Raw genomic sequence first — 17,932 nt, 5'->3', positions numbered from 1 at the left:
TCGCCACGAATTTTCAAAGATAATGATCAATGGCTCTGCAATTACATCAGCCAACTCCCTCAGCACCCTTGGATGCATTAGATCGGGACCCATGGACTTGTGCATGTCCAGCTTTTCTAAATAGTCTTTAACCTGTTCTTTCACCACTGAGGGCTGCTCATCTTCTCCCCATACTGTACTGCCAGTGCAGCAGTCTCAGAGCTGACCTTGTTCGTGAAGACCAATGCAAAAAAAACATTGAGTACTTCAGCTTTTTCCACATCATCTGTCACTATGTTGCCTTCCCCATTCAGTAAGGGTCCCACACTTTCCCTGACCACCTTCTTGTTGCTAACATACCTGTAGTAACCCTTCTTGTTACCCTTCACACCCCTTGCTAGCTGCAACTCCAGTTGTGTGTTGGCCTTCCTGATTACACCCCTGCATGCCCTAGCAATATTTTTATACTCCTCCCTAGTCATCTGTCCAAATTTCCACTTCTTGTAAGCTTTTTTTTTTATGTTTAAGATCAGCAAGGATTTCACTGTTAAGCCAAGCTGGTCGCCTGCCATATTTGCTAGTCTTTCTGCACGTTGGGATGGTTTGTTCCTGTAACTTCAATAAGGATTCTTTAAAATACAACCGGCTTTCCTGGACTCCTTTCCCCCTCTTTTCCATCCTGCCCATCAGTTCCCTGAGGGAGTCAAAGTCTCTTTTCTGAAGTCCAGGATCCGTATTCTGCTGCTCTCCTTTCTTCCCTGTGTCAGGATCCTGAACTCCACCATCTCATGGTTACTGCCTCCCAGGCTCCCATCCACTTTTGTTTCCCCTACTAATTCTTCCCAGTTTGTGAGCAGCAGGTTCAGGAAGAGCTCTGCCCCTAGTTGGTTCCTCCAGCACTTGCACCAGGAAATTGTCCCCTACACTTTTCAAAAACTTCTTGGATTGTCTGTGCACCACTGTATTGCTCTCCCAGCAGATATCAGGGTGATTGAAGTCTCCCATGAGAACCAGGGCCTGCAATCTAGTAACTTCTGTTAGTTGCCGGAAGAAAGCCTTGTCCACCTCATCGCCCTGGTCTGGTGATGACCTCCTGAGGTCCCTTCCAACCCTATGATTCTATGACTTGCAGTTCTTCCCGCTTGTTTCCCAGGCTTCTTGCATTTGTGTATAGGCACTTGAGGTAACTCGCTGATCGTCCCACTTTCTCCGTATGAGGCAGGAGCCTTCCCCTCCTGCACTTCCCCTCTTGCTCTTGCTTCCTCCCGGTATCTCACTTACCTCAGGGCTTTGGTCTCCTTCCCCCAGTTAACCTAGTTTAAAGCCCTCCTCACTAGGTTAGCCAGCCTGCTTGAGAAGATGCTCTTCCCTCTCTTCGTTAGGTAGAGCCTGTCTCTGCCTAGCACTCCTTCTTGGAACACCATCCCATGGTCAAAGAATCCAAAGCCTTCTCTCCAACACCACCTGCGTAGCCATTCGTCGACTTCCACGCTTCGACGGTCTCTATCCAGGCCCTTTCCTTCCACAGGGAGGATGGACCAGAACACCACTTGAACCTCAAACTCCTTTATCCTTCTTCCCAGAGCCACATAGTCTGCAGTGATCCGCTCAAGCTCATTCTTGGCAGTATTATTGGTGCCCACATGGAGAAGCAGGAAGGGGTTGCGGTCCGAGGGCTTGATGAGTCTCTGCAGTCTCTCTATCACATCATGAATCCTAGCTCCTGGCAAGCAGCAGACTTCTCAGTTTTCCCGGTCGGGGCGGCAGATAGATGACTCAGCCCCCCTGAGGAGGGAGTCCCCAACCACCACAACCCACCTCCTTCTCTTGGGAGCAGTGGTCATGGAACCCCCTTCCCTAAGACAGTGCATCTCATGCCTTCCAATCAGCAGAGTCTCCTCCTGCTCCCTTCCCGCAGATGTATCATCTAGTACCTGTGGAGAGAACATGAAAACAGTTGCTCACCTGTATCTGCATTGCTGGTACATGGATGCTTCTCTTTCTTCTTCTGGAGGTCACATGCTGCCAAATTTCTTCACCGTCCTTCTGTCCCTGCTGCACAGCCCACTCTGAATCTTCAGAAAGTTGTGCCGTAGAAGCATATCCTGACAAAGGTCAATACTTGTTTCTCCAGACCTTGAACCTCTCTTCCAATATGGAGACCAGCTTGCACTTTGTACAGACAAAGTCGCTTCTGTCCTGTGGAAGAAAGACAAACTGCACATCCTGTGCAGGTAACAGCTGAACGCTCATCATCCATATTACCTTCCTTCTAAGAGCTTCCTCGGGTGTTGTAGTAACTACTCAGAGAAGCCTGTAAGATGAAAGCCACAGTGGGCTCTCCCTAGGCAAACTCCCTCTGTTATCCTCTCTGCTGTTCACCACTCAGCTGGTTCGCAGCTGACTGCCTTTTTGTAACAGTGAGGCCCTCTCAAGGCTCACCTGGAACAAAGCACTCCCAATTCACACTTTTCAAACGATCAAGCACACAGTCAAACTGACAAACTGTCCCCGCAACAGACACTCAGATACTCACCAACACAGCCCCCCCAATGCAGCACTTAGCGTACCTCCTCTCGGACAGATCCCAGGCAAACTCCCTCTGTTAGTCCCTCCGCTGTTCGCTGCTCAGCTGGAATAGGGTTCCACAGCATACTGTCCTTCAGCTAACTGAAAGAAAGGGATGGAGGACTATATAATTTGGTATGCACCCAAGCTCACCCAATTATGGGTAAGATAATTTGTTTTAGGTATTCCTTTAGTCTTTGATAGCAGTGTTGGTGTCAAGATAGTAAACAGAATAGTCGCTAACTAAACTATAGCATGCTGATGTCTGCTTTCTTTGAAACATATTACAGTATTTGTGGTTTTATTTATTTTTAATAGGAAAAGGAAAAGAAGTACATGCTTCCCTTGGACAACCTGAAAGTGCGGGATGTTGAAAAGAGCTTCATGTCTAGCAAACATATTTTTGCCTTGTTTAACACGGAGCAAAGGTAAGGGAAGGTGCCAGCCAGTGCTTTTCAGGTCTGAGAAGGTTTACAATTTAATGAAAATGACTGCAGTTTTGGTGTTCCCATAAAATGAGACATTAAACCTCTTAAATACTGTCATCTCAACTCTTTCTGTGCTATTCCTTTAATCCTGATGCATGGCACCAAAGGTTAGCATCCTTACATCATTCTCACTGTTCATGGTGTGGATTCAGGACCATGGCTGGTCATTTTGTTCCTTTGAATGAGTGACCGATCCCCTCCCTGTCCTATTTTTGTGTCGCTGGACCTTCCATCTGAGACTTTTGTACTTTATGGGCTAGATCCTGGTTGAAATTGGCAAGCTCCATTGACGTCAATAGAGCTACATTAACCTACGCCAGTTGAGGATTGGCCCCTCAATTCCACAGAAACACTGTCTCTCGTCATCAGACACTGTAGGTGTTTTTTGAAAAACAGTTGAGGGACAAATGAATGAGATACCTCTGTCTTCCTAATTCATTCGAATCTTAATTCAGCACCTGACACTTTTCCAGCAAGCCTGCTGCTTCTGAGTATCGAGTGGTGAGAGTGTTGTACCCCTGTGGAGATATTCTTCTAAAAAGCAGGAGAGTGTGACTAGCGTGTACAAACAGAAAAGAAAGGTGAACGCTACAACAAACACACAAATGCAAGTGATCAGTGCTCTCTTTCTAAAGGGAGGAGTCATGCTTGCAGTTGGCTCAATGAAGCTATAGCATTTCAGTAGATAAGCTGCATTTTCTGGAGTCCTATTTTCAAAAAATCAGTTTAAGTACCTGTAATACTTGTCCTTTATCTTCTCCTTCACTCACCTCACCCTTCAAAGCTTTGTGATGTGCTGAAATGTCTTTCCAGCTAAGAAGGGCTGGATAGGACTCTCTGTAGAATCGGTTGTTATTGCTCCTGAACTGGCCAGAAGTGATCATTCCAGCAAAATGAGGCACACTCTCCCACAAGGGCTGAGCGGGCTATCTCTGAACCACTCCCAGCTGCAGCTGGCTTCAGGAGTGAGAGACTAAGTTTGAGTCTCATGTTTGAATGCCCCGTAAAGTCTTGCAGTACACCTGGTAAACTGTTGGGCTGGGCTCGCATGTTCGTATTCTGTTTCAAACACTGCACTTGGAAAATATCTCACAAATAATCGTTAGGAACATGAGCTAAAACTCTTGACCATTTGCATTTCTAGACTCCGCAGAAAGCTTTTTAAACCTTTTTTTGCCTTTTTAGAAGTTTTATTTTGAAATGTAAGAGAAGTTATCTGAGGAACCTGAAATGTAATTTAACTGTTTACACACACAGCTCAGTCATGGAATATAACTTTGTAGTGATGGATCCTTGTCAATTTTATTGATTCTGTGCAGAGTATAGGAATATTTTTTTAAGGAACGCGTGTAGTTCAGCCCCTTGGGTCGGAGGGCCTTATGTTCCGCAGGGACAATTCTCCTTTGTTTTGCTAATGGTTATGAATATTTTGTGCTTTTTAAATATTAATGGGCAAACTGCTGTGAAGAAAGGAGAGAAACAAATCATTTACCTTTTCCAGTTCACCAAAAAGGGGCAGAGTGATTTTTCACGTGTGCATTTTCACCAGATCTTCATGTAGATTGTGGAGTGAGGATTTTAGATTCATATGTGTAAAATCTGTTAGAACTACTACACACTCAGTTTTTGTCTGGGCCTCCTGCATTCTGAAGTTGCATTAAAAGCATCCTGAAATATATATGGGCATGACAGGACATGACAGTGCACCAATAAGATGCCAGAATAATGTCGTCTAAGTAGAATTCCGTAGCAAGAAGAGATGGGCTCCTTGTTCATGGGAATCCTTTTATTAAACTATATTTAAAATGGCAATTTATTTGCTACCACAATGCAGCTGATTTTCCTTTGATCTTTCTAGAAATGTCTCTTTTTGGCTGAAATTAAGTGTTGTACTGGTTTAATATCTAATACTGCCTCACAGTAAAAACTTTACCCTGCAGTAGCATTGTGGGGCTGTTGAGGCTTGGATGAAACGATCTAGTGCTGGGGCTTTCAGCCTGGTGGTTGTGAACATGTATTGGGTTGTGACCACCCTGCCCTTCCCACCTTGCTAGGTTGGGGGCTGGAAGTTCTTGGATGAAAAACGTTTAGATCCACTGGTATAATGGATATCATTTTATTTTAAAGTTCATTGATCATGAAGATATTTTTCTGGGGGGGTTTTGGGGAGGAGGGGGAAGAGGAATGTTAACTGTGAGAGTCTGCACTGTTCACTTTTTTTATTAGTATAAAATAAACTCCATGTCTAGTCACTCCTTTCATATGCTACTAACTGAGAAAGAAGTCACCTTTTTTTAATTTTTATCTGTTGAGGATTTCCGAGACTCCAATGATTTCAGTATTTGAAAAACAGATAATTAAAGAACAGTAGTAAAGCCATCTACTATAACATCCCAGAATAGTATGTGGGTCATCCTGTGTTCCACTTTCCTCCTTAATCTCAACCAGCACCCAATTTTTGTGCATCGCCTAGGCAAAGTTTCTTCGTGTGCATTTAAAAATATTTAAATTGTTAAAGCCAGGTCTCCCTTTAGTCAAGAGAGTTTCCTTGATGACTGTTCTCTCATTCCCAGCCTCTTACTGCCAAGGTATTTCCTGTAGCCATATGTTTCTGATACTGTACATTTCAATAGCTTCCTGGATTATGCATACTGCATTTTTTCCATTTATGAAAACCTCCCCAGTTGTGAAATACAGTTACTAGGGGAAATCCTAGTTTTGCTGAAAAGAAACATAGACAGGCTTGAATAGGAGACTGTTAGTTTCCTTACTCATCTATCTAATCTCTGTCATTTTGATTTACTGCAGAAGTCAACAGCTCTCTGACAAATCAAATGTGATTTGGTAACGTGTAATGAACGAAGATTATGGCAATTGATTTCATGGAGAAGATAAATTCTCATGTAATGAAACATAATTGTGTGTGTATGAAGAGCCTGCGTTGTGAAATAATGAATTTAAATTCCTTTCTGATTGCTTTCTAAATTAAATCCCTGAAATGGAATAGGAGGGATATGCTGCTTATCCAAGTAACATTGCCTAAACAGAAGGAAAAAGAAACTAGAGGTTTCCAGCAAACCAAATAATTGTTAAAAGCTGTAGAGAGATACCATGTATTTAAACCATACGTACTACTAAATTTCACATGCCGGGGCATATTAATGTATGTGGGCTCTTTTGATTTACCTAAGTAGAAGCATTTGGGGCTAGAGCAAATGGTATTTGAGAAACTGCCATTTGACTCGCTCTCCCATTTTAACAATGATTGACTAGCATTCTGTCATAAGTAGAACTAATAAAGCCAGGGAGAGGATTTTCTGTCCAATCCTATGCTCATGAACAGTAGGTCCACATCCAACGGCTGCACGATGAATAAGCCCGAGGCTCCTGGGCAAAGTTCAAGAACAAACAAAAGATAATAATTCTGTCTTTCCCTGAAAGTTTATTTTTATTCTAGGATTTCAGCACAAATGATTTGCCCACTCCCCACATATTTCCCATAAAAACTATTCACTGATGGATTTTTTTTTTCTTTCAGGCAAGTACTTTAGCTTGGAACAAGCATTATAGTCGCAAATATGCCTCTTTTTAGGAACTGTACAACAGTTCCAGCTGTCTTTAGTTAAAAAGGGGAAGCAATCATAGTCTCTGATGATCTTACTAATGGCTGTGGAATTCCAGATAGTGCAATTCAGTGCTTAATTTGTGCCTCTAGGCTTGGCAGTTCATAGTCCCGGCACCTCTGGGCTTGCCGCGTCAGTTATGAAAGTAAAAAAATTGCTGGAGCCCCGGCACCTCTCTCATCACAAATTAGCACTGGTGCTATTTCATTTAATTTGTTTCTGTGCCACCTTAAAATAACCCTTTCAGCCTTGTAACAGAGAGGCAGAGCTTTTTGGTTGACTCACTCTATTGGCAGGTATTCGAACCTTGTATTAAGCTGTTGCAATTTCTGCTGACTCCTTATGGATATCAGAAGGGGTTTGAATAAAGAGAAGTGTGAGGAGTGCATCTTCCTCCTCTCTGCTGTAAGCAGGGGGAGAGTTCCCCTTCCACGTCTTCTCCTGAATTTAGGGGAGATCAGCTCCCTCTTCTTGCTTCTTCTCTCCTGGTGAAAAAGGGACACACCAGGAGGGAGATTTTGGAGCTACGGAGCCATAGGAGGAAGCTGGTCTGTTTTGTTTGCTGGCTGGAGAGTTGTTTGCTGGCTGCTGCCTTTACCTGCCAGTAGCGGGAGCAGCACCAGCACCTGATGGGGAGAAAAATTGTCTGTTGGGGAGTCCCTTATCTACCCTTTTTCCCACAGGAAGCTGTGTTCTCCTGTTTGATGCCCTCTCCCTTCCAGGGTGGCAGAGAGGGAAAGAGGCTCCCTCATCTCTCCCTACCTGGCTCCAGGGGAAAATGGAGACTGCTGCATCCCCTCCCCTAGCCATACTCTCTAGAAGAAACCGAATGATCTTATCAGGGTCCTCTCTCCTCATGGTTGTCCGTAGTGGGGTGTGTGGGTGGAGAGGTGGGTTTGGAGAACAAGAGATGTTCCTCTGCAGTTACACAGACTCACACTGAGGACCCAAATAATAGAGGGCCTGATGGAATAGCTAATATTGGCACTTGGGTGTGCCAGCACCTGCTGTCCCCTGGTTGAAGCTTCAGCCTCCAGACAGCTTCCATCTGAGGAACGAATGGTAAGGCAGGTAGAGGAACCATTGTGAAGATAAAGTCTTGGGGACACTGAAAGAAAAACCAAAATGATGCTTTCCCAGATGATGGGGTGAGCCACCAGCCCCTATGTGGATTGTGACTATCAGAAGTTACATGGTCTAGCTGAAGCTGCATGGGCTGAGATACCCACGGGAGTGTCGTGTGACTGCTGAACGAGTAGCGGTGATGTCGCAGTGTGTTCCCATGTTGGTATGGGAGAGCTTATTCAGAGATGAACAACGGCAGACAGCAGAACTTGTTCTGAGTTGTCCCTCAGCCATCACTCCCCTATGCATAGGGGGCAAGTAGGCTGACTCTGGGGAGGGGTGCCATACTCATTCATTAGCCTGGGTAGTTGTCTTCAGGAGAGAGAGGGAACATTTCCTGGACCCTAGGGGATGCTCAAGAATGTCATTCGGGACTATGGCACAAGAAATGCACAGGCAGAGAAGAGACTGGGTCTTCTGGAGGCAATGTGTGACTTGGGGAGTTGGGTGGGTCCTGTGTGGGTTGCAAAGGTGGCAGAGTAGATGTTCTTGGAGGGAAGCAATGTACCAAGTGGCATGCCTCTTGTAAGCCCCATCCCATTAGCAGGAATTGTAAGCTTGAATAAAGCTCTTGAATTTCTTCTGGCTGCCACATGGCAGCTGGTTACCACCACCCTAACATCTAAGGGGGATAGAGGGGCACCCAAAAGAGAGGAAACTACTGCAGGGAGCTAAGACCTAAGAGCTGCTGGATGGAAGCCAAGCTCAGGGAGGAAGCTTAGGCTGAGGTGTGTGTTTTATTACTGTTTTTGATTTACCAAGAAAGCCAAGCCCCAGGGAGAGCTAGGGGCTGAGCCTATTCATAGCCCATATGTGGTGTTACAAATGAGGGAGTGAGAGTGCGTTAAAAAAATCCAGATGAATTTTATCCAGATAACAGTTTTTTGAGGTTTGTAAACTACAGCAAACTTCTGGATTCTGTTCAGTTCAGTACTGAAGCAGTTGTAATCTAAAGAAATCCGATTTAACAAATAAGTTTTAAGCCCCAATTGCAGTTCAGTAGCTTACTGCTCTGCCTTATCAGTCCTTTCATTTATATCACCATTCAGGGGAAATAGCAGAACACAGCATTTGCAGGTAGGGGACACCAGCATAGAGGTCTTAGGCCTGGCATTACAGAGCAAAAAAAGCTCTTAAGAAGAAGCAGCAGCAATGCTAAAGTCATCACAAATAGCATATTTGTTGTGTTTAGCTGCAAGGAGGCCTCTCATTACCTGTAGAATTATGGACACATACCAAAAAAGTAAGATTTTTTTAGTGGTTTATATGGAACAATCAAGTTTATTGCTGCAGTTTGCCAAAATATTGCTGAGTCAGTGAACGAAGCTGTTTGCTGGAAAAAACAATGTCCTCTGACACACTGGAAGTAGGTGCAGCAATCAACATTTGCTCATTTATTTAGTATTTTTTAAAGTGCTACATAGGTAGGCTTGGAAGGGTTGCATTTTTATAGGCAAATGTCAATTTTCCTGTACACACACTAACCAACAGAAAAAATACTTCCATCAATAATCAAAATTCACAGATAGGCAAGATAAGAAAAATGCCACTGGAGAACTTCTTAGTGTTTGAGTTAAAGCTATTTACTTTGTATATTTTGACATATACTGTTGACAGTTTCTGTTTTAACAGTTAGAAAGCTTAAATTCTTTGAAACTCAACATCTTTTGGCATTAAATAATCATTGTTGCCCTCTCCAGTTTCCCACAACTATGACAGTTTAAATAGATAAGGGGAAAAAAAAGCTTAAACCCCATAATTTTGCACAACTGTGAACATTTAAATTGATAAAAATTGAAAAAATACTTTGATAATATCAATGTTTATTTTAATCAAAATTATAGAAAACATTTAATTCTGCCAACCCTTTCTATAAGGATGGTACCTAGGAAATAACTAAATTTTTACTTCTGTTTTATTCTACCCATTATACTAGTATTATACACTGCTCTTAGGCAAATCATGTTGTTTTCTGTTAATTGTTAGTATTACTCTACCAACATGTGTGATTATAACAAACAACTCCCTGTCCAGAAACAATGGAATCCTAAAGGCTGAGTTATATCTAAGATAGAAGCTGTACTAATTGCATTCTAGAGTATTAATTGGATAGTTCTGTGCTGATTTAAGTTATTACTGCGAGCACAGATGATCAGTGAGACATGAGTTATGGATATAGTTCTGTTATGGATATATTTTGAAATTTAGACACTTTCATAATCAAGGTAGTCTACAATGATTAGTATATTATTCTCTCTCTGCTCATTTTCCCCATTAGGACAATAGTTATGTTAATTTAAAAGATCAATAGACTTCAGTGGGACTACTCAAGTGGGTCTGATTTGTAGAGTAAAGCTCAAGCACTTTTCTTTCCTAGCATTGTTTCAGAGATGTTCTGTTTGGTTCTTCTGGAAAAAAAAAATATTTTGAGAGGCATGTGTAATTAATTTTAATTAACACACATACTTATTGTAGTGAACTGAAATGGCATGCCTTTGTAGAAAATGTTAGTCACACATTGCTGCTAACTTACTACAGATGGATGGCTTCATAAAGAAAATATTTGCAGAGCCCTAACTTCATTGCATTTATTCTTTCCTTTAAAAAAACTGGCTGTCTGTATTTAAAAACTGCTTATGGAGTTTCAGGTGTGTATAACAATATGCCAAAGCACACTTCAAATCCAGTGTATTGTATCTAGCTTACTTAGAGTTGAGTTAATATAAAAAATACCGGTCTTGAATGTGTATATTTATGGAATGTTTAGATTCCTGTTCCTTTTTACATGGCTGTATATTAAACACATATTGTGTATGTATTTTTTTCATTTTATGGTAATTTTCAACCAAAGTGAAAATATCCAATATATGCAACTTTTTAGTTTTTCACTCCAAAAATGTGGATCAGTCTGCATTCAACTCTAGACTTTTAAAGTCAATTCTATTATGATGCAATAAATATAAAAAGACCCCGAAATTCACAAAATAATTTCAGATGGCAAACATTTCTGTTTTTGGACCCAATGCTACATCACATGGAATTATGTGTAAGCCTGTGAGTAGTTTCACTGACTTCAACGGGATTGTTCAGGTTAAGAGGGTGTAGGTGTAGTAGTGCGTGGGGTTTTGTTTTTTTTTTGGTTCAGAATCAGGGCCTTAGTGGTTTATGAGCTCAGTATTGCATATTTCACAGACATTCCTGCTCTATAATTTCTAGCTGTATTTGTCATGGCATATTTGCAGACTTATGAGTGCGGATAAATGCCTCCTTATAATCTAACTTGATGTTTTTTGCTTTATATATTCTCTAATAATTACATGCCACTTACAGTACATCTGCTTATCAAGGTATAGCAGGTCCATCATCATTATATCTCAGCAGCTGCCTGTGCACAAAAATATGTTGATACACATATAGAAGAATTGAAATGGAAATTATACAGCGGTTGCCCTTAAAAACATGCCAGTTTTGCCTTCAATACATAGGTATGGTTACATAAGTATGAAGGAATTGCTAGAGAAATTGCAAATATTGTCATCAAGCTCTATGGTTTACAACGGTAATCAGCAATTTAAGAGTGACCACTGTACAATGAAATCTACCCTAAGCACTGCTGCCAGCACTGTAGGCAACTTAAAGAACTTCCCCTGTGGTTTTAAGTACAATTTTTTTCAGCTACTGGTTAAAGAGTGAGACCACATTAGCTCTGCTTTTTTATATGGCAGGTAACTTGATGGAATGTTCTGGGGCAACAAAATTTGGTGCTGATGTGACAGGAATCCTGCAGGTGCAGAAGCGCTGACCAGGGCCGTCCCTGGCTATTTTGGAGCCCTATGCAACCCCTCCACAGGGGGGCTGTGTGAGGCCCCAGGCCTCTGTGGGGGAGAGGGGGGAGACTGGCCCCAGGCCTCTATGTGGGGGTGGAGGCTGGCTGGTCACTTCCTGCGGGAAGTGGAGTGACCTGGCCCCAGCCTGCTCTGCTCCCCTGGCTCCCAGGCTTGGGGGGAGGGGGGAAAACTGCCCCCCAGCACTTGCCAGCTGTGCGGCTGGGAGTCAGGGGAGTGGAGCAGGCTGGAGCTGGGTTGCTCTACTTACTGGGGAGTGCTGGCCGACCGCTTCTGGAGTCCGCAGAGGAGTGGGGACGGGGTGGGAAGAGGCAAGGCAGGGGTGGAGGCCCTAGGGAAGAGCCAGAGCAGGGCCTGGAGCAGCATGCAGCTCCGTCAGGCACCTGGAAATTTGATGCCCCAAATTTCTGGGTGCCCTACGCAGCTGTGTACTTTGTGTATGGGTAAGGACAGCCCTGGCCCTGACCTTGATACCAGCCATATGTGCTATCATTAAGGCTATGATTTAGTCACAGGTATTTTTAGTAAAAGTCATGGACATGTGACGGGCAAGTGAGTGTATGAATGTGGGAGTGGACTGCATATGTATTGTGGATAACTTACTGGGCATGTGCAAAAATAGAAAGATTTAGTATTCGGATTATAGACAGGTATGTTATGTTAAACAAGATTGGATTCTCTATCCCTGGTACCATTCACTCTGCTGTATTGAAAGGCCCATCACCATTCCTCTTCACACACACACAATGCCCACCCTCACAGATAGATGCATGATCTCACTTGAATGGTGTGTCTTCCATTGTTTTGTCAGTGTCTCTGTGTGACTTTTGGTTAACGTTGGGCCATACTGTTGAAATTTGTTTAATGCCTTAGCAACTCATTTTCTAGGTACAACTCTACTAATTTGGATGTTACATTTTCTTTCAAAAGTCAGATTGTTTTCATGATATTTCTTTCACTTTAGATTAGTTTCTCCATTTCACATTCGTTAGATCTGTTTGTGTTTCTTTCCACTGGGTTGAAAAACCTTGTTTGAAAAGATTTTTAATTGTTAGCCCTGATCTATGAGCCTCTTTGTACTATTATAATTATATTATAGTATGTCTTTGCTTAGAAATCAGTATAGGGACTTTTGAAATGATTCTGGGATGGAAAAACACATTAATTTCAGCATGGGCAGATGTGCATTTATTTAGAGTAACCAGAAATGCTCCCTGCTTTGTGACAGTTATGACTAAGAGCTTTCCCAGAATAATACTAAATGCAGTTCTCTAAATCAGGTGCTTGGATGTTTTGGTCAAACTCCATGAGATAAAAAGCTGCTGGAACATCACACAGGGTTGATATTGTCAAGGAACATCTACATTAATAAGTAGGTCATTGCAAATCTTGAATGAAACTGCTTGAAAGGAATCCAAACTCCATCTTCTCCTAATGTGCAAATGAATTATGTGAACCTGGAGCGCAATAATGATCACGTATACAGTATAAAAATGTTATGATATATAATAAATTAGTTTGGATAGGAATTAGAAGAACCCAACGTGTTGGAAAAAAAATAGTCAGCCCCTTCACATCTCTTCAACCATGAGGGCGAGAAGCTTTTTTTTGTTTTGGATTTTTTTAAATGGAAACTGAGATTCTCACATAACCACAGGATTCCAGGAATTTTGAGGCATCAAGAAAAACACCAAATATCACAAGACTCATGATAAAATAGTGAGAACTGGCAACCCAGCAAACCATTTGTAGTAATGTGGGCTAAAAACACTCTCAGATTACACATTGCAACAGCAGAACATACCTACCACAATATATTTACAGATACAGTGGGCGCACTTGAAAATTTAATTCCAGTTCTGGAGTGGTTGGTCCATTGAAAGTGGTTTTCAATAGAAAGCTAGGTTTTCAGTTAAACAATTTTTTATGAAAAGCGCTTTTTGCAGAAAATTGAGTTTTCATGAAAGAATGGAAAACCAAGGTTTTTGGCTGAAAACTGAAGCTTTTGGAACTAAATAATAATAATAAGTGAAATGTTAAGTTTTTCAATGAAAAGTTAATTTTATGTAGGAAAAGCCTCTCCTCATTTTCCAATGTTCTCATACTGGTTCTAGCAGTATGCCTAATTCCAAGTATATGGCATGAGTTTATTAAATAGTTTCTCTGCTAAAGAAACCTAGTGAATGTATGTGAGATAAAGTAGGTATCTCTCAGACTCAGAAATTGTGTAGCTAGAGAACCATTGTTATTGCCAAGTACCTGAACCCTGAGTTTAGAAGTCTAAGCTCAGCTGGTTTTCCCATAGGCTGATTTACCACAGAACTTCATAAAATTATTATACGTAACTTCCAGTGCAACACATAAATTAGGCAATTCTCACGTCAAACACTCCATAACTGAGATGAAATTCTCTCCCACCCATACCTTTTTCCCTCTTGTTCAATAACGTTTGGCATTCTACCTTATTGTGTTGGATGCATTATCTACACTTGTTTGCTAGTAATATTTCATAGCATATGTTATCTACAGAGATTTTTTTACTTGCCTTGTAATTCTGCTTCTCTGAAGCAGACAACTTCCAGGATTCTCACATACTGACCCACGTTCTCTTAGGGGTTGGTGAAAACGCTTTCAGAGGTGGTGGTGATCTTTACATCATTATTCTGCCTACTGAGACACTGGCTTTTCAATCATAGAATCATACAATATGAGGGTTGGAAGGGACCTCAGGAGATTTAGTCCAACCCCTTGCTCAAAGCAGGGCCCATCCCCAATTTTTGCCCCAGATCCCTAAACGGCCCCTTCAAGGATTGAACTCACAACCCTGGGTTTAGCAGGCCAATGCTCAAACCGCTGAACTATCCCTCCCTTGCCATTTTATTTGTTGTGATTGGCTTGGTTTTTACTTCATTTCCCACTCAATCAGGAACTGATTAGAAAGTTACAAAAGCATCACTTCCAGGGTGGCACACCACCACCCCTAGCAGTAGGGAGAGAAAGATCTTGGGGCATTCTGATTGTCTTGGGCAGGGGAGCTGAGAGCAGGACCAAGACTACCATGCAATATATCATCTTTGGAAAGGCAGAATTACAAGGTAAACATAAGTAGCGATTCCATTTCTGTAATTGTATTACATGTCCACTGAGCTCTACACACCTCTATGCTTTGACTTGGTTTCGTTTTGCTATCTAGGGCAAGAAAGAAAAATTAATTATGTCATGCATACTTTTACTACAGTGTTAGCATTGTTAGTTGCGAGCTCTATATGAGAGCTCTGCCTGGTGCATAAGCTAGTGGGTGGGGCATTTCAGGCAGCCTTGCATAATGGATATCTAGCTGCCTTCAAACCCTGCCATGAAGGGGATGACCCAGATAGTAACTGGGTCAGTGGATGTACTGTCTCAGGAAAAGGAGTTGATAGGTCACTAGAGTAAATGTTCAGTCACTGTTAATTGTATGGTATTGTGTTCTGCAGTATATATTATATTTGATATGGCAGTAGTGCCTAGGGGCAATAAGAGTTCCTTTGTGCTAGGCATTGTACAGATGCCTAAGACAAAGAATTCACAGTTTAGGTTATGACCAGAGTCAACATATGAGGGAAAATCAAATATCTATGAGTTCATAAGAATTATTAATAGCTGAGAGGTAACAGTAAAAACAGAAGTCTCAGTATGTCATCTTTCCAGTAATGTGTGATTAGAGGGGGAAGAAAGAGAAAAATATAACTAGATAACTTTTCCAGGAAGTAGAAATGACTTCTCTATTTGATGGAGTTAATCTCAAAACATCAAATTGTTATTTACAGGAATAGAACTGTGTGTATAAGGTATTATACAGTTTGTAAATAGAAAATATTACTCTTTTGTCTCCTTCACATTAAATATTTGTATTAGTTTAATTTTCAGTAATGTGATTATGGAAACATTTGTCTTTGTTAAATACGTAGGATTTCATTAAAATGATACTTTACAAGAGGAAATATTGTAAACAATAGAGGGGTATGAATGTGTGGTTTTACAGTTTTCCTGTGTTAGTATTTGAAGAATATCAGGGTGGATTTGATTAAAATCACTAGTCAGGAATACTCAATTTAATCATGGTTTTCTACATAAAAGTGCATTCTTGTTGGTTGTTATAACCTTAATACATATTCTTCAAAACTCTGAGATGTAGGTTTCATTTTTAGAATGTACACACTATATATTTTTAAACAGTGATTTATTTTGAGAAAACTTTTCAGATTAGTTTTACAGCTATATCAGAAAATGAATGATTGTTTGGTTATTTCATTTACCAAAGGTAATTGAAGCAGATATTTATGAAGTCATTGAGAGGTGAATTATCTTCAGTTCAACAGGTTAATCATTAATATTTGGAAGATTTTCTTGCCATGCTGTATTAGGAGAACATCACCAGACAGACATTTAAATTGTTTTATTTAACTAAAACAACAACGTTAAGTATTCTGGATCTTTTTCTTCAACAGCAAACATATAATATTTTATCAAAACAAGCATATGTCCCTCGCTTCTCAGATTTATCTCCAGACTTCTCTTTGTCCAGATCAGTTCCACCCCAACAATCTTCTATTCATTGAACTTCTTTAATCTATGCACTTTTAGAGAGAGCTAAAGGATTGACTCTGTATACACAAATTTGCAGAGGGACAATAGAGTTGAGGTCTGTTATTTCTCACCTCTATATATTTATTTAAAAACATTTTTGCTGTTGTTAACAAGCATGTTACCTCTGGAGACACAAATCCACAGTTTGAGAACTACAAAACTAAGCATCTGTGATGGTATCTTCTAGACTGAGCACTGAGTCCCATTGGGCAGATAGAAAGATTAACCTAAATCTACACAGAAACGTGTGGAAACGAATAAGATTGGGTCCCTAATCCATGAACTATTGGAACTCATTTACAAGTTTTCTTAAACATTACATGAATATATTGTCTCATACTACAGAATTAGAATTTAGAATCCCTATTCCAGGATGAGATATCTTTGAGCTATAATGTATGTTAATTAAAACTATCTTTAGATAGGTTTTTTCCTCAAACATTTTAATCAAAAATCTGTTTTTAAATTTTTTTAAAAAAATCCATAGATTTTTATCCACCCTGAAGAATATTCAAATATTTAAATAATTGATCATGGAAAACCTAGAAAAAACTACTCATTGGTAGTTCCATGTATATTTTCTGTATTTCTCTTTCCATGTTCTTCACAGCTATAAATGTTTGCATATAAACAAGATTTGTGTTGCTTAGAAGTTCACCTATTCCTGCTTCATACTCCCCTGTCTGATGTCATGAACTTGGGTTTATGACATCACAGTAAGTTGCTATTGAGATGATAGTGATATCCCAAGATTACTGCATCCCATGAGAAATAACCAGATGCTTAAAGAATATCCTGTTTCTATGCAAATATTGGCGAGGGATAGCTCAGTGGTTTGAGCATTGGCCTGCTAAACCCAGGGTTGAGAGCTCATCCTTGAGGGGGCAATTTAGAGATCTGGGGCAAAAATTGGGGATTGGTCCTGCTTTGAGCAGGGGGTTGGACTAGATGACCTCCTGAGGTCCCTTCCAACCCTGATAGTCTATGATTTTTAGTAATTCTAAAAAGTGGAAGAGAGAGAAGACAATTTCAATTGTTTTCAAAGAAAATTTCACAGTTTTCCATGAGACATCAGTGGATCCTTAGTGAGTAGAATCATAGAAGACTAGGGTTGGAAGAGACCTCAGGAGGTCATCTAGTCCAACACCCTGCTCCAAGCAGGACCAACACCAACTACATCATCCCAGCCAGGGCTTTGTCAAGCCAGGCCTTAAAAACCTCTAAGGATGGAGATTCCACCACCTCCCTAGGTAACCCAATCCAGTGCTTTACCACCCTCTAAGCTCTGGTCTACACTGGGGGAGAGGGGGAGGGAAATTGATCTAAGTTATGCAACTTCAGCTACGTGAATAACGTAGCTGAAGTTGACGTACTTAGGTCAACTTACCATGATATCTTCACCATGGTGAATCGACTGCTGCCTCTCCCCCATCAACTCCGCCTGCGCCTCTTGCGGCACTGGAGTACAGGAGCTGACAGGAGAGCACTCGGGGGTTGATTTATCGTGTCTAGACTAGATGCGATAAATTGATCCCCGCTGGATTGATTGTTGCCTGCCAATCTGTTGGGTAGTGAAGACCTACCCTTAGTGAAATAGTGTTTCCTAATATCCGACCACTGCAATTTGAGACCGTTGCTCCTTGTTCTGTCAACTGCCACCACTGAGAACAGCCAA

General features: G+C 41.2%; 1 protein-coding gene across 6 annotated transcripts in view; it reads left to right on the top strand.

The window, feature by feature from the left end:
* DNM3 (dynamin 3) overlaps positions 1 to 17,932 on the top strand; it is a 298,280-nt gene that overhangs the window by 192,053 nt on the left and 88,295 nt on the right. For all 6 annotated transcript variants that reach the window (XR_013636160.1, XM_073356327.1, XM_078854046.1 and 3 more), the window contains one exon: positions 2,866 to 2,975. Coding sequence is in view for 5 of the 6 variants with exons in the window: in XM_073356327.1 (XP_073212428.1) it covers positions 2,866 to 2,975 (110 nt within the window). In the remaining variant the exon portion in view is untranslated. The remainder of the gene's footprint in view (positions 1 to 2,865; positions 2,976 to 17,932) is intronic.

The sequence above is a fragment of the Lepidochelys kempii genome, chromosome 8 (genome assembly GCF_965140285.1).
Source record: "Lepidochelys kempii isolate rLepKem1 chromosome 8, rLepKem1.hap1, whole genome shotgun sequence".
Lineage (NCBI taxonomy): Eukaryota > Metazoa > Chordata > Testudines > Cheloniidae > Lepidochelys > Lepidochelys kempii.
Note: the sequence above shows the minus strand (reverse complement) of the source record. Positions and strands in the feature narration are given on the sequence as shown.